Source organism: Hippoglossus hippoglossus, chromosome 23, assembly GCF_009819705.1.
Source record: "Hippoglossus hippoglossus isolate fHipHip1 chromosome 23, fHipHip1.pri, whole genome shotgun sequence".
In the NCBI taxonomy this organism is placed as follows: domain Eukaryota; kingdom Metazoa; phylum Chordata; class Actinopteri; order Pleuronectiformes; family Pleuronectidae; genus Hippoglossus; species Hippoglossus hippoglossus.
Genome location: NC_047173.1, coordinates 10,509,675 through 10,535,443, shown reverse-complemented (window position 1 = coordinate 10,535,443; position 25,769 = coordinate 10,509,675). Strand labels below are relative to the sequence as shown.

At 42.4% G+C, this 25,769-nt stretch overlaps 2 protein-coding genes across 11 annotated transcripts in view; both read right to left on the bottom strand.

Moving 5' to 3' along the window:
• Positions 1-5,789, bottom strand: part of LOC117757670 (lysine-specific demethylase RSBN1L-like) — a 31,240-nt gene extending 25,451 nt beyond the window's left edge. The window contains exon 1 of the mRNA XM_034579008.1: positions 5,115-5,789. Coding sequence (XP_034434899.1) covers positions 5,115-5,769 — 655 coding nt within the window. The 5' untranslated portion in view covers positions 5,770-5,789. The remainder of the gene's footprint in view (positions 1-5,114) is intronic.
• A 2,738-nt stretch (positions 5,790-8,527) lies between these two features.
• ptpn12 (protein tyrosine phosphatase non-receptor type 12) overlaps positions 8,528-25,769 on the bottom strand; it is a 40,620-nt gene continuing 23,378 nt past the window's right edge. Inside the window, exons 12-20 of one of the 10 annotated variants that reach the window (XM_034578328.1) lie at positions 25,684-25,769; positions 19,787-19,976; positions 18,000-18,945; positions 16,735-16,741; positions 15,432-15,481; positions 14,048-14,119; positions 12,605-12,658; positions 11,873-11,954; positions 8,528-11,481 (exon numbers count right to left, since the gene is read on the bottom strand). In XM_034578328.1, the coding sequence (XP_034434219.1) occupies positions 11,472-11,481; positions 11,873-11,954; positions 12,605-12,658; positions 14,048-14,119; positions 15,432-15,481; positions 16,735-16,741; positions 18,000-18,945; positions 19,787-19,976; positions 25,684-25,769 (1,497 nt within the window). In that variant the 3' untranslated portion in view covers positions 8,528-11,471. Of the gene's footprint in view, positions 11,482-11,872; positions 11,955-12,604; positions 12,659-14,047; positions 14,120-15,431; positions 15,482-16,584; positions 16,742-16,795; positions 16,828-17,999; positions 18,946-19,786; positions 19,977-25,683 lie in introns of those variants that run through there. The other 9 variants (XM_034578327.1, XR_004613087.1, XR_004613086.1 and 6 more) reach the window with 9 other exon arrangements.

The window sequence follows — 25,769 nt, the reverse complement described above, 5'->3', positions numbered from 1 at the left end:
TATTTTTTTTATGTAAATCGCAAACTGGAAACCTGCATCCTCCAAACATCTGTCCTTGAAATTAACTTTATTTTGTGTGTGCAATGTTAACTTGGTAGAAACCCAAGGCAGCACAGTGTTTAGAGCTGTAGCCCGGCCAGTTTTAAATGTGTGTTAGCAACGTGATAAGGCTGGCGACCTGTCCGGGGTGTTCCCTGCCTCTCGCCAAAATGCATGCTGGGATTGGCTCCAGCCCTCTGCGACTCGAAAACAGGACGACAGCTTCAGAAAACAGATGAAGGAAACACTGATCTTATCAAAGGTTCCCATGTGAAAGTCCTTGTTATTTCACACTATTCACATATCCTCTATTTCACATTGATTTCTATGCTCTAGGAGTCTGATTCTAACACGACAGACTGTTTCAATCTGGACATCAGATTTTCTTCTGTAGATAATTAAACCAAATCATTCAAACTGTTTCTGTGGAAGCTTCAAAGCTTCTTTGACTGAGCTCCAAACTGGACGTCACAGTTTATGGAGGACTCCCATTTGAGCAAAATGCTGGACACTAACAAACATTTGTCTGACGCAGACTGTAATGTTGTGGCAAACTGGAATGAAAGACAATGGGTAAAAGCCATTCAGGCCTTTCAGTGTGCATGTGCTAGAGCCTGACTGATGCTGGTTTTTGGGTCTGATGCAGATACCAGTATTAGGGAGCAAACCATTTCTGATACCAAACCAAACAACAAAGAAATGTAATTGAGGCTTGATATTTTAAGTTTAACCACAAACATTCAAATAATTCGGAATAAATAGACCTTGGAAATGAATAGAACTTGAATTAAGAATTATAAACAAGGACTTTTTTATACAGAAAATGTTAACATAAATGCTATGCCAAGAATGTTATTTGTTAGTTTGCAGGATTTCGCTAAAAATACTCAACAGATTTCCATGAAATTTTGTGGATGGGTGGGACATGACCCCAGAAAGAAATTTGGTGTGTTTTCAACATCTCTCGAGACATGTTTAGGGGACTAATTGTGAGTGTGTTCAATTTAGGGCAGATCCAAATGAAAATCTGAATCTAGTGAATTCAATTATGGTTTCATAGGTGCAGATATGTCTGTGAAAGGCTCATATCTGCCAAACGATCAGTCAGGCTCTAGAAGTGCATATTTTAAGGGTTCACACACACACACGACATACGTTTGTAAGTCATACATCACTTCACATATCAGCAGGTTAGCAGACATAAATTAAAGGGAAGTTGATAAAAAATGAAAGATGGGTTCCTCTGATTTGAGTGGTTGTCTCACTCCCCTCTGCGTGGAGCTGACTGATCGGGTAAAAGACCACAAAGCACAAGATAGTTTCAGATCTTTTAAGTCAGTGTAGCTTAACTCACTGTGAGATTACAGGTAGACCTGCTCCCCAACAAAACCCTGAAAACATTACACGCTCAGTTTACCCCTGATGGTGTAGAAAAGGCCACGCTTCCCAATTCAAGGCGATTTCAAAATGATTTAGCAGAAAGGATCATAAAGTCTTTGCCATTCTACTGAACTGCTACTCTACATGAGTTAAGTGTCTCATAATTTTTTTGGACTGAACAAATGACCCAGAGGACAGTTACTTAATTGGGTGCTGATTGCAGCTAAGCTTCCATTTCTCTTCCCTTTTCTCCCCGGCTGCACTCGGCCACAGAGAAGTCCCAGGCGTAGTCAGGGATTCTGTCAGCGTTGTGCACTTACATGCACACAAGTATCCCAATTACAGCAGTTCAGACAATTACATGATTCACAGCAAGCCGACTTCCCATTAACATAGTTTTGCATGACTTTTTAATAGTCAGAATGATGTGTCCACTTCCTCCCACTATCCAGAAATGAAGCCAAGATACCTTGGATACGAACACTGCCATCTTGTGAGTCTGAGCAGTAGCGATTAGGCGATGGCGGCCTGGTATCGAGGACCCGCCGATACACACGCTCAACCAACCGTGAGCCATGTCCCATCCACCAACATGGAGGAGGCAGGGTTTATGCATACTGCAGCCAACTACCGGGGGGGGGGGGTCGATCAAGCTGTTTTGGTTTCACTTTTAGGGAGCCGTCATGTCGTCCATCTTTATATTCAGTCTACAGCTGTAACATGAAAGGTCTGAGAGCTGCAAAAAGAAAGGAGCTGTGATGCATCGGCCCTAATCCGTGATTTATGTGTCACACATGATTAATCAAAACACAAAAATAACCCGGCTGGTGATTAAAACACTGTCAAGTATTCCAGCTTCATTAATTGAGTTGTGATGTCTCAGCATTCAGCTTAAATGCAAAATAATCTTTAAATCCATTTAAAGAGCTCATGGCTTGAATTATGAAGAGAACTGCATTTCATATAGTTATGAATCAGACTGTAGATAAATACACTGCGTCTCTCAATGACAACTGACAAAACTTTGCCTCAGACAGGGTCAAACTGAATAAAACAACAACCTCTTGGACACTTTACAAACTTGTGTGTCTCTTATTTCAGGACCAAATGTAGCCAGGAGTCGCTGCTCCCTCTCCACTGCCATCAGCCTCCCTCCCACAGCAACCCCACAGCCAACATCGCTGCGATGATGTGATACTCGTTGGATCCCTGTAGGAAAAATTCTTCCCCTCCGGGAAGGTCAGGGCACAGTTTGGTGTCGCTGCAGCGCTCCTGAAGCTGGCAGAGACTCCCTCTGTAGCTCAAGGACACGTTTGGGCACCATGCCTCAGACTCCGCCACGTCCTTAAAGCCGTCCATCTTTCACCACTGGCTCGGCCTGCCGGTCAATACCTGAACATTTTAATCCTCGAAAACACTGTGCTCATGATTAATGTGGATTAACACTCCACGTTCCCTCATCTTCACATTTAAGGCTACTCAGGATAATTACCAACTCCTGCTGCTAGCCGTTGAGCAGCTCTACACCACAGCAATTAGAGGTTCAGTGTGTTGCTCGTGAGCACGTACATGGAAGTGTTAAAGGGGTGATAATATTTATGCTACTAAAAGCTAATTCTGGCTGCATCCCACAGACCTAATGAATGACTATTCTGCAGTGAGCTTCAAGTATGATTGGATTCACTCAACAAGTTTACTGCATTAAAATAAACCAGCAAATAAACCAAAATGCTCTGAGTGTATGATTGCTGCAAAAAAAAAAATCTAAGTTTATTTAAATTGTTTATCCTTTTTGCTGTTCTGAAATTCCTTCAAACTGAAACACAGCCTTCCACATTTTTGTTTGAATAAAGACAAAACTGACATCCATGACAGACTGTTTGCCAGACAGTGTTAGTGATAGTGTGTTGGGGGCCAGTAGCCAGCAGCACGTCTCGTCCTGGTGTTCTCGCTGACTGCGGTGGCTGTTCAGTGCGTGTCATGACCTCTTAAACTGCCCGACTGGAAAAGGGTGACATCATACACTCACACACACACACTCTCTCTCTCTCTCTCTCTCACATGCGTCTGCTCGGTGCACCCACTCATGTCGAAAAAACACAAATGCCATTGAGACACGCTGGCAAACACAACTGCATGCGGAGATGTTACAGAGAGAGAAAAGCCACAATAACACAGGAAATCAATGAACCCACAGCAAAACACAATATCAAGAGGATCGTTCAACAGATGTTTGCGGTTTTTCTGTTGTGTCAGTCGTTATTTAAATCAAATAAACCCTACGTCATATAAAATAATGTGACATCAAATATTTGTAATTTTATTAAAAGCCTGGTGTCTATTAGTATTATGTCTATGATGGTATGGTATAATAACTGAGTCACGTGTACGTTGGTCATGGTCTTTTAAATAAAAAAATAACATTTATTCTAGTGAAAGATCAACACAAGTGAATTGTATTAGAAAGATAATAGAACAAAGAAAACCTCTATCATGATATTGTTATGGATGAATCTAGACACAAGCCCCCGGGTGTCCACGGCCCCTCATTTAAGATACACCCTTTTTGGTGGGTAATATGATATAGCAATTAGAACAGATAATGTATTTGTGTGGTATTTTGAGATATTCTAATTATGCATTAGACAGTTTTTGTTTGATAATTTGAATAATCATTTGCATTATATAAGCTTACACAATATACTACCTACGTTTATCTATTTGTTTTGCCTTCTTTGACCCACATATTAGACAACACCATGGGTCACAGTCAAAACAAAACCACATGTGGACGCATCGAGTCAATAATCTAACTGCTGCTGCCAGTGGAGTCCAGATCTAATGACTGCACGGTGATAATAAAGATTACAAATAAAAAGTGATATAATGAACACACCGTCCTCTGCGTGTGCTGTAAAACACGGAGCATCAACAAGCCGCTGAGCTGCGCGTCCGCTCCCCGCACAGCCCCGGGTTACAGAGGGGGGCGTGGTGCTCCACCAAAACAACACTTACACTATAATGGCGGGCGGCTGTCATGTTGTAATGACAGCAGCAGCAGCAGCAGCGGTTTAATGCGTGCACCACTGTGAAGAATAGGAAATAATCATATATAATAATAACTTTAACTGTGTGTTCCGATGTCGTCAACACGTTAGTATGGATATATTACACATGCGTTACATACAGGGGATCGTGCGCGCGGTGTTTTATGAATAGCACGTAACGTAAGGGTTCCTCCTCCTCCGCAGCAGCAGCAGCACGAGAGCAGCTGGTATCGAGCAGGTCGCGCGGCCACTGGCGCGGAGCTCGAGGGTTCACGAGCGGGTGAAGGAGCTCACACAGCCCGCGGAGACATCGACCAAACCCGGGCTTTCACCCCCCCCACGGAGATCGAATATGATTCTGTTAATCTGCGTGTGTTCTCTGTTATTTCACTGAACGCTGCTGTTTTGTAATAACCCGCCCGGGTTATTACAAAACAGCAGCTGGTCCGAAACCAGGACAAATTACTGGGGCGTACAACCGCGCGCTCTCCGGGGCCACATGTTCGAATCCCGAGTGTGCGGAGCCAAGTGAGTGTAAAAGCGCAGAACTCCCGCTCACTCGCAATAAAACACAACTAAACAACTTAGTGAGCCAGCTCCGGCTGCGAGGACCATCTCCGTGAGAGCGAGCACATGATGGTGGCCTACCTTTGGGCGGCAGCGTGACCTCTCCGTTCTCCCTCTTCACCGCAGAAAGGGGGCTCAGTTTGCTGGTGTCGTTGTTGTTGTTGTCGCTGTCGTTAGTCGCGGGTCTGGAGGTCACCATCACTTTGTGTTTCTCCTCCTCCTCCTCCTCCTCCTCCTCCTCCTCCTGCTGCTCCGCGCCTCCTCTCAGAACCGTCTCCGTCCTCTCCCGCTGTTTCTCTCTGCTGCTCTTCTTGGCTCTGCAGGAGGAGGACGTCGCTTTATGGAGGAAGAAGTCGCTCTGTTTGAACACTTTGTGCGTGTTTGTGGGTGTTTGGGATCCGCCGGTGGAAGGTGCTGGAGGGTTGTTGCCGCCGCCGCCGCTCCACTCCCCCGGGCTGCTGCCGGAACTCTGCCGCTGCTTGCCGGGCTGCTGGAGTTTCTCTCTGCCGCCACCGTTGCCTCCCACTCCCGCGTCCCTGCTGACTTTCTTGGGCTTGACGCTGCGCTCCTCGACTCGGGGCTTCTTGGGCGGCGGCGGCGGCGGTGGCGGGTTGAAATCCCGGGCAGACTGAGCGCGGTGGTCAGGAGCCGCCTTGACGAGCGGGCTCTTGGCGGAGGCGAGCCCCGCAGTAGCCGCGGCTCCGGTGAGGTGAGCGGAGCCCAGCGAGTCAGCCATCTTGAGGCTCGTGTTTACTCTCTAACGTCTCTGCTGTTTCCAGCAGGCGGGGGGGCGGGGCTCCGGCGTAAGTGACAGGCCAGGGGCGGGACCAAGGTGTGACTGACAGGTCGAGAGGGAAAAGCGAGAGGCGGGGTTCAGTCAGGGGCGAGTTGAGAGTTTATTGGGGCCCCGAGCAAATATTCCCAGGGGGCCCCTCAAACAGAGTTAGTCAACATTGTGTTATTATTAATCTTACACCAACTAAAGGTAGGAAGTGTAAAGATTGTGTTGTAAATAATCTTACACCAACAAACGGTAGATTAGTCATTAGTGAAGTAGAATATTACCACTCAATATTATGTGTTATTTACCCTTAAAATGATGTGGAATATTACTTATATTATTTCATATATCATAAATCTCTTCCATTATCATCATGCACAGTGTTATATTAACACACTCGACTGTGGTGCACAATAGTTTCCTTTGGCATTAATATCTATCATATCTTATCTTGAGGCCCCAGCTTTTAGATTTGACACCAGCACGGTGCAGAGAGACCATTAATGCTCCAGTGCTTCCGAGGTGTCCTCACATGAGTCACAGAACGTGTGCAGAGGTTTGGTGGTGCTGTGTTATATTGAAATGAAAACGTCCCCATCAGTAAACATGCCCTCGCTCATCTCATCCTCACAACTGGATGAGCTCATCACTCTCTCACACACAGAACACATCATTATACAGTGTCTTGACTCCTCCGGGGCTGTTTACACTTTGATTTATTGAGATGAAAACATTTTCTTCGCTCGGAGTGACGGGCGGACCTCTCGGTACAAAGCCTGCCAGTGTGTGGACAGCCAACCGTGAATACTAAATATGATTAGCGGCTGGACTAGGGGGGTTAAGTTACAACTTGCTGTAAAAACAGTGACAAGTTGATGCAAGTCAGAAGAGGAAATCTGATATATCGGTGTGTGTGTGGAGTGGCAGCAGGAGAAAGCCAGGAAGTGTGTGAGTGTAAATTGTGCAAGTTTGACTCCTTCCAGCAGCTACTGTATAAAACTAATTTCCCTAAAATCAATCTGGTTGAAAGTATTTTCTATTCCAGGCATTAAAAAAACAGCTGATACAGTTTTCATTTCCTTCCGATGGCAGCACAGCCTGCTGCACACATACATACACTCCGCACTGATTGGCTATATGTATAAAACCATTACATAACTGCTCCATGGGAAAACTGAGGTGACCCAGTTAAGGTAGAAAGCTGGCTTAATTTACACTAGACGCTGTGTGTGTGTGTGTGTGTGTGTGTGTGTGTGTGACACAGACTGTGCATTGATTCTGTGCCACTGAGAGGAAAACTGCTGCATAGAGTAAAAATAAAGAGGATAAAGTTATAGCATGTTAAGGAAAGAAAACACTTTGGCTATAAGTGGCTCCCTGGTTCCTGCTTCATGATGTATATATTAAACCTTAGTATAAACATTAGTCCTCTGTTACATATAAATCCTCTGAAGGCTTCACAGGTTCCTTTTTGTATGTTACGCAAAGAGTGTAATTCATGTGTTTGATTAATGCGATCTGCAAGTGTTCAATTAAAATAAATAAAATCAGTTATAGTTGTAGAAATAAATAAATTTAGGAATATAGAAATAGTCTTTTAATTTATTCATGTATTTAATTATCTATTTCTGCATTTCTTCATACTTTTGCCATTTTTTGTCCTTTATTGTGGAACAGTTGTTCAAGTCAGGAGCTGTTAACTTAGTCGTAAATTGTTGGGCTTTCTACTTTATTTCTTTGAAATGTCTATGTGATTTGGCCTTTGAACCACTCCCCTTGTAAAATTAATAATAGTTTACACCGTTAAACTGGAGCCAGTCAGACTCCTGTGATTTAAGTGGTCGTACAAAGGCTTTTTTTTATCTGTTCAAGAAAGTAGTTTTTGTCTTGAGTGGTAAATCGTAATTTCCAAAGGATTTTAAGCCTTAAATGACGTTTCCTTCTGTCAGACTGATTATCCAACAATAAATGATCATGTAAATGTCATAAGGTTTATGTGCAGATTAACACCAAAGACAAAGCCGTCTTAACCACGTCTGCTACACAGGAGATGTTGTATGGAGCGTGTGGGTATGATTAATCTGAAATGAGCGTTGGCTACATGTGAACACCAGCAAATAATTACAGTACACGTGTTCACCTGCTGTGCCTCCCTGAGTGTAAAGTCATGTAAAGTGAATACAAATGTGAAACCCTGAAGGTCTGTGTGTAGGACACTGAGCTAATGTGTGTTTATACCTCCTGCTATGATTAAGTAACTGTCAAACTATTATGCATGCCTCCATGTTTGGGTCGGCAGATCTTCCAGGTGTGAGAGGATCTCCTGCTGTGATGCCCCATACACGCACTCTCTCTCTCTTTCACACACACACACACACTGTATATATCAAACTGATGCTGCGTAAAAGTTAATCTTGAAGTCACTTGTGATTGACATTATCAGATGATGCCAGTGGGAGACGCGATTTAATTATTTTAAATCGTGTGGCTTCAGAGACAATTCAGAGTGATTTATTAAACACTTGACTGGTCCAATATAAATACATTCTTCACACACACACACACACACACACACACACACACACACACACACACACACACACACACACACACACACACACACACACACACACACACACACACACACACACACACACACACACACACACACACACTTGTTATGTACAAAGAAAAAAGAATAAAGAGGCGCATCATTACTTGACGTTCATTTTTACTGATTGATTTCTGCAACATACAAACATTTTGGGAGTAAGTGTGTGTGTGTGACAGGAAGAGGACAAGGGGCGTGGCTGAATGAGAGTCCCACAGGAGGCAATGAGCAAGCAGCAGCGAATCATATCAGTCACGCTCACGCCACTAACGATGATTGGAGGAGAGGGGACGAGGGGAGGGGCGAGCTCTCTCTTAAAGGCACAGGTGGGCTCTTTTTCTGAGATCGAGGCGAGTGTGCGGCTGACGTGGGGAGAGAGACATTGTTAAACGGAAAGAAAAGGAAGCTGAGGAATAGATGGATAAAGTGAAAAAGAAAACCTCCTCTCATGTTACCGAGCAAAGGGCGTATTTTGTTTTTGAACCGCCGACAAGTTAAGAGATGCATTACCAAAGTGAGCAGATGTGTTGAAGACGGCAGCCTTTCAAAAAGTAAAAAAGGCATGAATGAGGATGGAAGAGGAGGAAGATGAAAGAGAGAAATTGGGGAGGGAAGAACAAGAGGATCTATGAGCGACTGAAAACGTGTGAAGAGGAAAAAGAGGGAGAGGAAAAAGAGGGAGAGGCAGAGAGATTATTTGATAAGAGAGAAGCGGGGGTTTGGATGAGGAGCAGTGAACTTGTGATGCAACAAACAACCGCGTATACAAAAATAACTTTAAAATACCATTTACAAAAAAAAAACGACCATTATTATTATTATTATCATTGCCATCATTAATATTATTATTACAATCTTATTAGGAGCCCGTTGTTGCTATTTGAATGTGACCAGCTGGCAGTCTATGCTTTTCACCTGCCAACCGATTTAAACAAAAACCAAAAAAAAAATCAATCTTTTTAAGAATATAATTAGAACATAAAAGTAAAAAATAAAACAACCCTGAAACATTTGACAGAGGAGAAAAACCAAAGGGCAGCAGAATAATTTACAGTTTGAAGGGAAACATCGTGTAGAGGGGAGGAATCATCATCATCATCATCATGCACTGACTTTCTTACATCTTCTGTTAATAATATTTAAGCAAAAACAAAAATCTGAAATATTATATACCTAAACTGCCCTGTACAGTTCTTTATCTTTATAAAAAATGCATATACTGTATAGTTACGGTAGCTAATGGAGGAGAAGTTAGCAGAGTTCAATTCAAATCTGGAGAAAACAGTAGTCCTGGGTCCCTTGCTGCTTAGGTCTGATTGGATCATTGTCTCACGAATGCAGAAGCAGGTGAAGAACGACTTGGCCGTCAGATGAGAAACCAAACAGGTTGCATTTTGATTAAGAGTTTCACATGATGTGTGACATTCACAGCTCCAAACACTGAGGTCAACTGTGAGTAAACCGGCTGCTGAAGCGAAAACGTGCATGGTCGCTCATCTGAGGGCTGCGCCGGCGGGACGACGAGAATGAGAACAGAAAAGCGCCGACAGAAACTTAAAACAGCAAATATGAGTCCCAAGTTAAGACCAGGAGATGCCCAAACAACAACAAAGAGAGAAATGACCTTAATAGAAAAGCCAAATTAGGAAGGACTGTCTTCTCTGGGAGGGGGGGGGGCGGAGTAAGGCAGGCTCATGGTCCCAGCAGTGAGAGCCAGAGTCATGGGGCTGACGAGGTGTTTGGTCATTCATAACGTAATGATTACCCGGCTGCGACTGGAAACAGGGCCGTCAGATTTTCTGGGCACAAATTCTTAAGCCAGTGCTTCAGCTACGATATCACTGGATCAATCTCAGGGGTGTAGAGGTGATACAACAGGTGGAAAATAATCTGATTACAGCTGTAATGTCTTCATCTGACTCCAAACTTCCCAAAATGCTCAACAAGTCATTCAACAGCCACAAAGCAGGATTCCAGAGCCAATAAGCTCAACAGTCGACTTCAATGACCAAACCACGTCAGCCTCATTACTCTGGTAAACAGCATAGAAATGTGAGAGACTAGAGCCGACGCTACTGCAGCTAACGCAGGACAGCTCTAATCTTTACGTTTCTATGATGATCCTGTATAATGTAGCACCAGCACACAGAAAGAGGGGGAGATATAGATAAAGAGAAAGAGAGAGAGAGAGAGAGCACCCTGGCAACCTGTAAATACCCAACAGAAAAGGTTGCATCATGGGTTACAGATTATCTTGGGTCGCTTTGAAGATTGTTGTTCATTCAGTAGGAGGAAGCAGACACCTGGGAGTCCAGTCACACCTCAGGCATCAGCTTCCCACAGTAGCTTTTGTGATTAAAGATAATTCCTGATTGAGGACAAGAACTGTTACTTTTCTCATTTGGTATGAAAACAAAGTATTTTTCCTCATAATTTGAGGGGAACACTTTTCATTTTAACACATCAGGGTTACGCCTACACTCCTCTTCATTAATCTTAAGAATGGACAAATCTTCATGATGTGTCAACAGCTCAGAGAGAAAAAACAAGACCATTTCTTAATCTACTCTCAAGTCATCAAAATAAAATAAAAAACAGGAATTATGCTTTAACCATTAACAGGGAAATAACCAGACTGATCCCAGGTCAGCGTGTCGAGAAGTCAAAACCTCTAGCATCAGCAAGCTGAGCAGGAAAATGTGGACTTTGTTCTAAAATGGACAAGCCACTTAAACAGTGAGTGTTCTTCTGCTCTGCACAGTGGCACTTTGAGGAAAGGACTGAGGAGGAGGAGGAGGAGGAGGAGGAGGAGGCGCTCAGTCTCGACAAGCTGTTGGCACAGAGTCACACAGAAGGCACTTCTATGTAACACTGTGCTGTCTGTCTGTCTGTCTGGGTAGCATCTATCAACTTTTTTTGGACCAGCCAGGTGTGATCAGCAGAGTCCGTCTCCTGACAGGCGAGGACGCTGTTGGGAGGACGGGCAGACGGCCATCATGTCCACTCCAGGGGGGGTTCTCGAGGGCCTTTGGGCTGGATGCAGCGGTTACCGAACCCTGAAAGGAGAGGAAGTTCTTAGCCGGGTCTGAAATGAATAAAATACATCCAGAAATGTCTTTCCCAGGAGAAAAATGTGCCTTCAGTTCTCGCCTGGTCTCAAAAATGATCAAAACATTTTCTGCACATGTGGCCGTAGGCTAGATTTCCTATCAGCAAAAGCAACGCCACACATCGAGAAAAAAAACAACTATGACATTAATAGAAACCGTGTTTGTCAGCAAAGGGTTTTGGCTCGGACCGAAAAATCATTACTTGTGCAAATTATACTCGGGTTCCTCCAGAGGGTTGACAGTGGAAACCTGGCCGACGGCAGCTTGCAGTCACAGAGAATAAAGGTAAAAAGCCCAGATGTCTGGACATGTAGAAGAGAGACGACAGCAGACTTACCCACCCAAGTCTGCCTTGCTGTCTGTGGCTGTGGCAGATGCAGGGTCAGCCGGAGATGTCTTCTTAACGCGGTCTGACACGTCTGCACACGGGCAAACAGACACACACGCAGGTTAATGGGGTGGAAACACTGTGTGGATATCAAGTGATGGATGTGCTCAGGAGGTGTTGCGTAATGGTTTTAGTGATGCATGACCTGAATATATAAATTACACGGATTTATAAATGCTCAGATGGAGTTACACTCCAAGCAAGTGAAAATCACTGCAGAATTCAAGTCCTATAGTTATTCCTTTTTGGATTATTCTCTCTCTGTCTCACAACACACACTGAAACTACTGAAGCAATAAATTGGCAGTAACCATCAGCACAGTCCTTGTAGCACGGATAAGCATATACACCCATTTTTCATTTCACTCCTCTATAGACATGTTTTATCTATTTTTCCCCCCAACTTTCCGTATCTTTCTTTCTCGCCATTACTCACTCTCTCGCTCCTATAGCCGCCCTTTTGACAAATTATTTCAGTCTTATCGTGCGCAGGCTAATTTGTAAAACAGTGAAGGCCCTGTCTCCGCCTCTGCTCTGTTGACTATACCTACGACAAACACATAAACGCAGCACAAACAAGGACAAACGTACAGGGACTGGCGAGCAGATAAAGCGCCGCTACACGCGCCGACACGCAGATAAACGGGCAGTAATGGACAGTTGTGACGCGTGTGTTCGTACCTGTGGGTGAGCCCCTCCATTCAGCCGAGGCCGACGTCCTCACATCCAGAGGGTCTGGCGGAGAGCAAGAGAATGAGTGAGTGAGACGAAGAAAGAAGCAAGCGATGACAAAAGGTTGAGAGACACAAACACACACACACATACACACGTTTCCTTTCAAACTCACTATAGCTACTTTCAGACATGCACTGAACTCCGGATCATTTCAGGAGATTATCCAGAGGGGCTGTGTGTGAGAACGCAAATATCCAATTCAGTTGCTCCGAACATTCTAATGTCCAAGTGCACACAGCAAGAGATTATCTGGTGTTGATGATGTTTCTAACACACGACAGACGCGAAATGGAAAAAAACAACTAAAAGAATACAAATATCTCAGGTCGTAGAAGTACACGTAGAAGACACCAAAGACGATGCCAACTTGGAAAACGATTTGAGAGTTTTTGATGATAATGGTTTAGACAAAAACACGTTATTTCCACAGGGAATTAATACATCAGGTCCAGTCCATTCTCCTGCACGCTGCGCCACCCTTCGCCTGAATGCGCTGGAGATTTTCCTGTTGGTGTGAACACTTCCTACCTGGAGAATCTCCTGCTGCGTCGGTCATATGTGAAAGGCAAAGTCCGGAGAGTGTCCCGACGCAAGTGTCCTGACATTTCCGGAGTTCATGTCTGAAAACGGCTTCTGTTTCACAGTACCTTTCCATTTTTCTTCACCACTCAGCCTTCAATCCAAACATTCCTCCATCTATCGCTCACATCGCAGAGAGAACAACCTCCACTCTGGCCTTCAAAGTGCCTCAAAGCTTCATCTTCAAAAATGCAAGAATTGTTTTTTCTTTGAAACACAATGAGGCAGTGAATACAGGTGAGAGCAATGATCTTTCAAAATCACCCCAGAGGCCATAAACCATAATCTTCACACACACACACACACACACACACACACCTCCACTGCAGGTCTGAGAAAAACTGTAATGCTGCCCTCCAGTGTTGTAAAACCGATAAAACCTCTCACACAAGCAACATGTTTAAAGTTAAACACCGACTTTAAATCTCCTGCTGTAATGTGGTTGCATATTTTCATCCTAAAATATCAGAGACGTCAGAGGCCTGATACATGTGTGTTCCTATGTCTGTTAAAAGTGAGGATGAGTGAGACTACTTGTTCATACACTGTAAAGGACCAGATAAAAATGGAAAAAGAAAAACATATTCCTGTTTTTCTAGCTGGTACGTAGCACTGACAGCAAAAAAAAAGCAACAACAGACAACGTGGATATTCTTTTTGCATTAAAAACAAAAAGCTTAATCAATTTCATTATGATGGATCATTATTTCTTGGAGTTGATCAATAACACGGAACCCAGGGGGCGAGCCAGTGCGTCCTCACTGCTGGGAACACACACCTGAGATTCACCTGCGACCAATGCAAACGCACCTGTGGCCAGTATGAAGGACTCGGGGGTTCTCGCAGGGAGGGGGGGAGGGGAGTCGTCGCTGTCCCAGCAGTCTGGGATGAAAGGTCAGAGGTCAAATGAGAACATTATTGGCTGACCGAGGAGGAGAGACAAGAGATCGGCAGTGAAATGACAAGAGACAAGACAAAAGCTCAGTTGCTAAAAACACATCGATTCCTCCTCCTGTATTTTGTTATATTTACAATAACTTATTAATTTATTTTACACATGCACCTTCACTGTTCACTATTCAAAATTGATAATAGTAAGTACATTAAATGTCATGCATGAAGTAGTAAGTCAATAATAAAATTTGAAAAAGAAAATAAATTATATTAATGTTTAATATTTTACCACTTATGGAATATATTTGATTTACTTGTTTTTTTTTTGTTCACTTTGTAACTCAATTGTCAATTCGTCTTTGTTATGTTTTAAAAATAACATTAACTATGCTCCAGACAGTCGTGATTACATTTCCCTGCATTCACCTGACCTCATATCCTCTTCGCATTGAACATTATTTCATATTCCCCATCTCTGTGAGCAATATTGCTTTTCTATGTTGTTTGGGATGAATACCCACAGGCCACTGCCTCCATGTTCGGCTCCTGCAGCACGTTAAAAGAGTAAGAGGAGAGGGAAGAGATTCTACTGGTTCACTGGTCTCCTCATCATCTAATAGTCCAGTTAAATGCAATAAAGAAAATAATATCACGAGGCAACCACACCTCTGTTTACCATAAATATCATGAATATTAAAGAGTCGTATATACTCTAGCTAGTATGATACTGCTTTTTAGAAAACCATTGTCCAGTCTGTGTCTGAAGAGGTTTGATGATCAGATTACAGGAGATCAGCCCGGATTAGTGTCACATCCTTCTTAATAATGAAGAGTGATTAATTATCAGTTACGGGTCATAATTTAATATTGATTATTAAAAGGCTACTTACACTGATAAGAAATCACAGCTTATAGGTTTTAATGTTTATATCTATGATTGTTGTTTTTCTCATAAATTTAATACAAATGATCTGATCTATATATATATTTGTAATGTTTTATGTATTTGATTCCAATTGCTGCCTATTGTTATGTTCTTCCATTGTTTTGAATTTATAGAGCAAATTTTATTATTATTTAAATTTTTATTTCTCAGATATACAGAATATTTCGTAGAAAAAGATGCTTGGGGTAATTTTGAAATGTTGTTACACTGTTTTTCCAGCAGAAGGCGCTCCCACTGCATTAGTTCTCAACACATGAAGCAGAGTAAACATCACAGCTGAGAATGAGGTGGTTCTTCACAGTTTGGGGCCCTGACTAGTGTGTGAAATAAACTGATGGAAAGTAAATTAAGTACCGCAGCATTTTAGGGAAGTCCAGCATCTGTTGCGCTCTGTGCCTCTGAGTCTAAAATCCACCAAACAGTATGAAACAAGCAACATGAATGGATTCAGTGACAGCGCAGCCAGTAAAACAAGCAGCCACCAGCTTTTCCCCTCGACCAACCACAAAGCAGCAATTAGCTCAGTGCAACTCACCAACAAGCATTGTCATTAGATTCTTGCAACAAATCAAACAGCAGCCATTAGCTATTCATAACCGATTACGAAGCGCCATCGGAAACCAAAACAAATGATGAGCCAGAAAAGCCAAGCAGGCCGAAGGACAGACCACTTCAGGCCTGTGAGGCAAACATTCCTGCATTTGGTTTGAGATAGTGGGACGACCTGAGGAGAGCGGAATGTAGGAAGTCATCAAAGACATTTTAATGGCTAAAACAAGATTTGAATTTCCTTATTGAAGAGAAACAGTTTACTTACATGAGAAAGTTTCTCAGTGTCTCTCCTAAAACAACTTATAGGTTTGTCACGTGGCTGTTTGTGTTCCTTGGTGTAAATGAGTAATACTATGAACAAAATGTCCGTATAAATTGTAAGAGTTTGATTTTCACTAGTTTCTCTGATTAGTTTTTTCCAGCCTCAAAATTAAACTAGCTTCTTTTAAGCTGCTTTCAGATATGCACTTACGTCCTGCATCTTAAAATGGATTACAGGGTGGAAATAAAGTCAAGTAAGCTTCCATTTAAGACCCCTGACAAGTGTTACACATTTTATTTTAATACTCTTATGTCGTTGACAAAATGTTGTCATGCAACTTGAAACTACTCCTCATAAAGATATCAGTAACCTGGTTGCTTTAATTTAGATTAAACAATCTCGGCATGACGTAAATAAAGCCTGAGACTGTTGTTTCTTCTGATTCCAAGACAGATTGTAGAATTTAGACAAGATTTTATCGACTGATCCACATCATGCCTCCTCATGGCTTCACCCCAATATCTAAAGAAAATGCAGTTTTTCTGATCAGATCAGAACCGTTCAAATGCAAAGTCCAGTTCAATCCACTCCACATCACACCATGAATCCGATTTCAGAATCTCCAGATTTTGAAATCAGACAAGGAAGAGAGAGGGGCATCGTTCTCTGCAGCCCAGAAGATCCAAACCTTACCCACTGCGATTGTGACCGTGCAGCAATACAGAGTGTGACCCTGCTCTGCTCAACCCAACGTGCACAGAAGTGTGTGTTTGAATATTTTGTCAGTATCATGCAGTGTCGATCCTTCACCATCCGACATGCACACACACAGTTCTCACTCACAAATGCACTGAAAAGAAAAAACACATAAAAAAACATGGTATCTTTCATTTGTTCTCCTGTTTGCAAGTTCACCCACTTACACAAACACACAAGCTGAAAGAGAAAGAGAGTTGTTTTGACAGATGTTTGCCTGGTAACGTTTGCAGCATTCCTCACAAACCAACCAATTAGTTATCCAGTCATGCTTTAGATGAGACTCACTGGAAATTCTCACTCTGTTTTTCTCTCTCCCTGTTTTGTTGTTTTCTTTTCTTTTCATTCCTTTCTTCCATGATCTCATGTTTAGTTTCTTTCTCCCAGTCGCTGATTTGCCCTCAGCAGTAAGAACAGTATAACTCAGTGTGCGTTGACAGGAACTACTTGTCGTTAGCATGTGGTCTGTCTAAGACCTCTGTGTCCTTACTGACCCAGAAAATGACTCCACTGTGTGGTTTCCCTGAGCTTATGTGAGAGTGGATGATAAATACAAGGCTGTCAAGGCTCAAGGCTCATTTATGCTCAACGTTTGATACGTTTGCGGAGACGGACGAAACCTTCTGTCCGTACTATGTGGTCATTTCGTCTGTTTTTGCGCACGTCTGCTGAACGCTTATGAATACAGACGAAACAGAGCAGAAACATCGGAAATCATGGGGGGGCAGTGTAGCTAATAGTTCAAGCGAGTCAATCATAAGAAACAATGAAGAAATGTCAACATTGGCGCAAGTTGGTAAGTTGGACCAACGCTGTTTAGAACGCAGATGCTTTTGGTAGATTAAATCAACCTCCTCCATCTTCGAAGCGTTTGTTGTTTTCATAATCTCTCAATTCGGTGCTGCTCTCTAGTGGACGTATCGCTTAACAACCATGACAACGATAAGGATGCAAACACGTATGTGGGCAGTGACGAGTCTCTTTTCGCACGCAGCATAAATGAGCCTTAAGAGTTGAAAGGAAAACTTGACTAAACTCCCTAGAAATAAGATTAACTTTAATTCAGTTGAGTTAATTCCACCAAAGATTTGTTGCGGTTTGATTTGTAGGGGACTGTTGGGCTTTGGCGGAGGTATGTGCTCCACAATTACTGAGTTAATTTAACTTATTTCTAAGCTGTAGTTTATTAATCAGACATCTTCTGTCTAAACCTGAGAAAACAAGGGAACCCAAATGTCTGCTTATCTGTCAAACCTCAGCGATAATATGTTGTTTTCTTTGGTAATCGATTCTGTCAGTAAAGCTGAAGTAATTAGATACACTCATTCAATTAAAGCGGCTGATTGACATACTTGCTGTGGTTGCAGGGGGTGATGGGGAGCTGTGCCCTGCGATCGACATTGGCAGCACCTTCCTGACTGGCGGCTGGTCTCCGTGGTGATGGGATGTAGTTACCGTGGCCGTCGCCATGGATACATTAGTGCGGTAGCCCTCCTTTCCTCCAGACATCTCTCCATCCCCCTCCTCGTCCGAGTTATCGGAGTGCAGGGGGTTGGTGAAACTCAGGGCAGTCCTAACGGGAGTGGATGAGGAGGAAGAGGAGGAGGAGGAGAGGTGGGAGGAGGAGGAGGAAGAGGGAGCGACTCGGTCTGAGGAGGAGGAAGAGGAGGACGTCTTTGGGAACTGTTTTTCCGGGCTGCTGCAGGCCTGAGACCACGGCGTGTGGCCCGCCTTCAACTCCACCCTCTCCCCTCCCGGGACCTCCCCCTTCTCTCCGCTCTTCACGGGAAGGTGGTTCGGTCTGACGAGGATGCCCCCGTCGGCGTGACTCTCCCCGCCTGCGCATCCCTCCGTGCCCGAGTCTTCCGACAGCGAGGAGCTCGACGTCAGCAGGGATTGGCCAGAGCGGGCTTTGAAGGCGTGGCCTCTTTGCAGCATGCTCGCGCTGTTGGTTGAGCCGCTGCCTGCTACTCCCATCGAGGAGGAAGTGTCAAAGCTGCGAGGTCCTTCCTGCAACGGCACCTTTTTAATCTCGATGCTGAGTTTCCTCTCGATTCGAGGAGCACCGGCACATTCAACAGCAGGGGAGAGCGGGGAGGAGGGAGTCTGGCTTTGGCCCGAATCGGATTTTGTTGATGCTGAAGACAACTTGTTGTTGTAGTTGTCGTTGAGATCCAGATTTGAGACCTGGGTTTGCTGTTTTTTACTTTGTAGATCTTGGTCTTTCTGGTCAGAGGGACTGGTCTGTTTGTTTGGACTGGCCTCGGACTGGTTCTGCTGCTGGTCCACGCCTTTGTTCTGAAAGGAAGGGAAATAGAAAATAATATGTAAAACCATATTGAAGATATTTCATCTCCCAAACACAACCCCAAAATACATGAAAAGGTTCTAAGAGCAAAAAGGTACAGTCACACTTCTATTAAAGCCTACATGACTATTAATTCAAGTAACTTTTTTGAAGGGACGTCCACTCAGCTCTGGAGAACTTCCAGGTCAGAGTTCACTGAAGTTCAACCCTGACTGTGCAAATGAGAATAAGAATTGGAGTTTAGAAATGGAGAAATATATATTCTCATGTTTTATTATACTGTCAAGTATGTAATATTACAGTACTGGTAAAAAAAACTGCAATATCGCAACATTTACAAGTTGTTTACAATCAATATTTGATCTAAGGCTGAGCAATATAACAACATATCATGTGATGACAGATTTAACTGTCACACAAATCAAAATAAATATTTTTATAATTGTTTATATTATTATTCGCCTATATTTTCTATTATCTATCCATATATCGCTCCATCCATCTATACATCTATATCTATCAATGAATCTTTTTAAAGAAAATCTTTTTCTCTTTATTTTTGATGACACCTAGTGCTCTGACCCGACTAAGAGTAAAAGACAGATGCACGTGTAAATCTCTCAACACTCTAAGTTCCTCTGAAGAAGGCATCTGTGAAATGTGAAACCTACAAGAGGTTTTACAGGTCTGAATACTTTACATTCATATGCCCACACAGATGAAAAAACATTCCATGCACCAAATAAACCCCCCAGAGAAACACAGATGTGTGACTGTGCAGTAACACAATAGATTCAATACACAGTATTTCTATCGTATTGATGAGCTCACCTGTGTCGCATTTTGCTTTGTGGTAGCCAGGACGTGTATGAGAGGTTTGGGGTGGTATCGGTCGTTGTCCTGCCGTACGTTGGTGACGGTGGGGAAGGCTGAGGGGGGAGAGGGGGTCAGGATGGGGGGTACGGGGTGAGGCTCCGGGGGCTGGAGAATCTCCTCCTTCACGTCGCCTTCTGCCTGGGAACTAAACGGAGATAGAAGAAGAGAAGAGAGGTCAGTTAAAGCTGAAGGTTTTCACTGAAAGGTTATTACCCATTCTGGCTTTTGAAGCTTTTCAATAAGACATCTCAATTCCACAGAGATCGAACTGCAGCAGGAGCAAGTTGTGTAAATAATGAAGTTCAAATCCAAACCGTTTGTTTTAGATAAAACCGTTTGTTTAAAGGTGTCGTAAAAGTTTAGAAATATAGCACTTTGAAAATGAAAACGATGAAAAATGTAATTTCATCATCCTGGTCACATTTAAATTAATCTCCATCTAATGATGAGATGATGAAGCAAAGATGATGAAATTAACTTAAATTCATCTCATACATGAATTAAATACGTGAATTACACTAAAAAGGACGTTTCCGTTCATGCTGTGAAGCCAAGTTTTCCACCACTAGATGGCAGGATTTTAAACAGTGTAGCAACACGCTCATATTATGTCAACATATTACAGACTAATTACATGTTCTCACAGCTCTCGCCCGTATTTAATGTAGACATGATATGTTGATGTGAAGTGAACTGAAAACAGACTGTGAATTCTTTAAGCACTCTATAACTACCTTTTGAGAAGTACTATATAAACACAGATATCATCATTAAGTGGGATTTCTATCGTATTTAACAGAAATCTCCCACACGTTCTGTACTGTGTATTTTGAAGGGCATACAGTCTCTTCACAAACCCACCTATAGATCCACAAAGTGTAGGCGTGTGGATTACATACACTACAGGATATTGAGGTTGTGACAAAGCCAACCACACGGCAATGGAACCGTATACATTAAGACATTGTTCCACTTCACAGAATACACTTTCAAATATGTATGCAAATACTGTATATTCACACACAGTGGGGAAAAACAGTGAAAGGATGTGGTGATGTGCTAAATCAAGAGCGCATGACTGAAGCAAGAGGCGACAAAGGACTGACAGCACATGATGCTGTGTGTGTGTGTGTGTGTGTGTGTGTGTGTGTGTGTGTGTGTGTGTGTCAAAGACAGACAGAGAAAGTCAGACACAGAGAGAAGTTGCAGAAAAGAAACACAGGGGATTTCCTTTACTTGTGGAACTCAGAAGTTGTCATTCTGTCAGAGCCTCAGCATTGCCGAACATCTATATCTCATTGACATTTGTGAGAAGGCTGATGTGTATTTTTGTTTATTATTTTTTTTAGAAGAAGAAGGAGATAGAATAATTAAATAAACAATATAGGGCTTAGATGACATTGTAAAGGCCTTGTCAACACTACTGCAGATATTTTTTTCAATGGATATTTTTCCTTCCCTTTTAAAAAAGACCTGTCCAGACGAGAACACAAAAACAGCTACCAATGCTCACATACACATACGCAGTGATGAAATCTGTATCAATGATCCATTAAATATAAGTGGAGAACATTGTGAGAATCCTCAGTGGGCTTATTCTCCAATCAACAGGTATTTAGCTGCCATTGTTGTGGTTTTCTGGCGCATTCTCATTACATAAAATAATAGTGAGTTTGTTACATCATTGTTTTCCAAACAATCCCTTTTTACACATGGAAGGCGTTTGTAAAAATTCTCAGTTTTAGTAACTTAAAATGCTGGTTGCGTGTGGTCAAGAGGCTCGAACGCAGACAGAGTCCAAGTTTAGACCACAACCCCAGTAAAAGCAGTTTTAATGACTTTGTATTCTCAATTATAGATGGGAATTTAAATGAAATGTCAAAGACAACACACTGTATATCTATAAAAAGAAAGCATGCGGGTGTTTAGATGAATAGCTGTTGTTAAAATTTTCAGTTGGGAGGTCAGAGGTCATGGCTGCTGGAGATCAGAGCCTCTGCTGATGTCAGGTTTTTAGCCCAGCTAGTTCAAGCAGATCTTTTCTATCCAGCAGAACCTCCAGCGTCTCTTACGGGACATTGATTACAACATTATTTAAACGAGAACCCCATTATTCCTTTGGACTTTTCTTTAATGAAAACATACATTACCCAGGAGGCTTAACCTCCTCTATATCATCTTCATTGGCTGAGCCAGCAGAAGACGTATTTAACAATAACACAGACGACTCCCACCGGTGCCGATTGTTTCCATGGGGATATGAATCATTCAGACGCACCAGCGTTTATTCAGGCCCAGTATCCCTCTAAGAGGAGATAAGATGAAACTTTAATGATTCCTAAGGGGGAGCTGAGCTGTTACAGGAGCAAACACTAATAAGCCGAAGCAAAACAAATAAGCAGCATCGACTGGCAGAGAGGAAACAGAGGTTACAAGCACGGCACTCATGAGACGACTGCAGCACCGAGACACGCATGAAGGAATGTATAAATATGTATGAAAGTAATATGAGGGTTTACATGAAGTGAATTAAGTAGAAGTAGTGGTTTCCATGATTAGTTTCCTTAACGGCTTCCAAACATTTTGCTTAACTGTAGAAAATGAGCAAACCCAGATTTACATTGTGCTGATAATAGATTAAATCATCAGTGGCCACAAGGGACAAACACTTAAAAGTTTTTTTGTCTGCTATTCTGCAACATCACCAGTAAATTATGGACTAAATACCAATACCAACTTACAATAAATACATTTATTTGGTTTTACACTGCAAGTAAAATACAATATATGTAATTAAAATACCTCACTTTCGTCTCTTTTGGGTTTTGTACCAGTTTCAGTCATTTTGTTTTTACTCAAATAACTGATAACATGGAAGTTCATTGGGAAGCTGGTTGTCAGAGTCATTTGTAAAACTGTTGTAAATATATTTTGATAAGCAGTTCTATAGTTACATTGCAGATTAATTAATAATTACGATTGTTGGATAATTTAGTTGAAACTATGGAGATTTATATTCCTATACTTCTTGATGGTTCTTGATGCTAACTGTACTTATTAAGATTGTACTTTTTTTTCCACTGCCTAAGTAGGCATTTTCATGAAATAGACAGAGCCATGATAATGCTGTTTATCATCCACCTTCTCTTGTGACTTCATTTTCTATTTTAAATCACTTCAAATATGCAAGGGCAACTTTGACCAAAAGTTTAAAACGCAAGAATTTAAGAGACTGGTTGTTGTTCACATCGCATCAGACAAACTCCCTCAGCTTCTGACACGTTCCAAAACCAAAAAGTTCACTTTAAATCTTTTTCAAGGCCGTAAAAAGTTTATATTTATTGCTTCTCTGGTCGTAAATAGCGTCAAATATTTCTGCAGTTTGAATCATTAATTTTTTCCCCCTTGAAGCTGTTAAAAGCTTCTGTGTTTAAAGGAAAACTTCTCTAAGAATCTTTAACTATTATAAAAACACTTCAAAGAGCTGGAAACAACAAAACTCACCATGAGCCTCTGTTCTTCTCCTTCTGCCCTAAAGCATAAAAACACTACAACCCTCCCTGGTGTTTTGGTGCTGGTGACACACTTAAGAATGAACAAAAACACAGGCACACACATTATCCACACACATGCAACCTAAACTCCTACACATAAACAGACATGGACACATGCCTTCATAAGAACTTTAAATTTATGTAATAACAACACCCACACTCCTAAATAAATAATTTTTAAAAATGCACAAACGCGCACACACACAAACAATGGACAAGTGTACTCTGCCCTCCACATATATACTCCAGAGGGGGGATGCTGTATTTATTAATCAGAGGTCCTTTACTGTGGGACTTGAATGCATTCACAGGAGATGGGTTGTGCTGGAAGAGGACTGAGCTTAGAGACATGTACATGTACTGGTTTCAGGTTCCGAGTGTGGATACCCGACCCGAGACCATCAGGACTCAACTGGTTTTGGCTAGGTTCAGACAAAAATGTTGAAATGATTTTCTCTCCGTCCATCTTAAAACACACACAAAAAAATCCCCCATGAAGAGACCCAGGGGGAGTGTGGCCGGCAGAATTTGGACTGTTACTAAAAACAGCTCTTACCCTCACTAAAATACTCTCAGGCTCAAAATAATTCTTGACAATATTTCTTTAGGAAATGGGCAAAATAAAAAGGACACATACTGTGACACAGAGTGAGGTCAAAGAGGGAGAGAGAGAGACAGAGACAGAGAGACAGAGAGACAGAGAGAGAGAGAGAGAGAGAGAGATATTCCTCACACGGCCTCAGGCTCTGCCCCACTTCCAAGAACGCTTCCTATTTTGGCAGCAGTTCCCAGCTCAACTTTGTATGTTTTCCTTAGAACAGGAAAGAAACTTTTTCAGAGCAAACATCTCTTGCAGCTACTTCCCAAAAGTAGGAGCTCTGAAAAATATTAGCTTTCCCCGTCAACCGGCGGGAACAGTAAACAAACGCAAACCAGGAGCAAGAACATTTTAAAATTCATCAAGGGTAACGTTGCTCCGATAAATTATTCTTAAGTCGCAGATTTTTACTGCGGATGTGCTAGGAATGTTCAGACTTCTTAATCAAAGTAAACTGAAGACTGATTCAGAACAAAGAATACGAATAAATAAAGAAATTAAAGCACATGGATAAGCATAAAGCGTTTAAAAAATATCACCAAAAATACAGAAGCTGTAAAAAACAGGAGCAGTCGTTGGATTTTCAACTTCCCGATGGTTCGTGAACTCATCATGTGTGACATACGCATCTGCCAGGAAATCCAACGAAATTTAAGCTTAAAATCGTGATATGTCATCAAACTCACTTAATTCTCATTTTAAAACCTTTTGCACTATCCAAATGATGTAAAAAGCACACGCACACAAAATGCTGCCAAAACTCCTGGCAACAAGATGTCCTCTCTGACATTAAAGCGGCAACACTGAGACAACAGTACCACAACGGCATCCACAAGGGTTGTTTAAAAAGTTGTGTATCGCCTCATTAACAAGGGATCGAGGCAGCAACTCTGCTAGATAAATCATACGAGGAGGGAACGAGGGGGTTAAGATGAAGTACAACCCCTGCTGGGCACATATAACAAAATTAAAGAGAAGACGAGGAGGGATGGGAGCGGAGAGAAGAAGAGGAACAAGAAGAAGGACTTAGAAAGAAACAAGGCAGGGGGAAATTTGCCAAAGAAAGATTTATAGTTAAAAAGAGAGAAGGCAGCTATGTGTGTTTACACATTACAGATAAAGTGAGTGTTTGTGTTTGAAATAATACGCCTGCGTGTGTGTAAAAGTCTATTTGTTCTCAAAGAGAGGGGGAGATGAAAGATGGAGCAGTTATACTTCAACTAGCCCGGGGTTACGATGCGTTCAACACTATGTGGTGTTGCAGAGTATTGCAAAGTGTTGCAAAAAGGTCTATAAATACAGCTGCTCCTCAGGCCACGGCAGCTGTTAACAGCCAAACACAAGTTAACTTCAGTGAAGTGGAGGCCGGCTGTATCTGTGGGCTGACGGGCAGCTTGTGTGTCAGAAAGCTCTGGTGTGTTTGAGGTGAGAATGTTGCCCTCTGCAATTTCATATGTTTTCATTGTGCGCTCCACACAAACTGTTATTTTGTTTGTAGCCAGGACGTGTATGAGAAAATGCAACACCCACTGTGTTCAGTGGATTCACACCTACTGCTCACTTCTGTGCAAGTCTGTTCATTCACCCATGTGGAGAATGAGTAACCGGTCAGTTTATTCTTCTGCTGCCATAAAACTCATTCTGCAAGTCTTTAAGAAAGTGTCTCATCCAAAACTGTCCAAACACTGAACACGTCTCACCTGCGTATGCGGGGCGGTTTGGGAGGTGGCGTGTCCCATCTCTCCTCGTCTGACTGCTGGCTCACCTTGTCGGGACTGCTCTCATC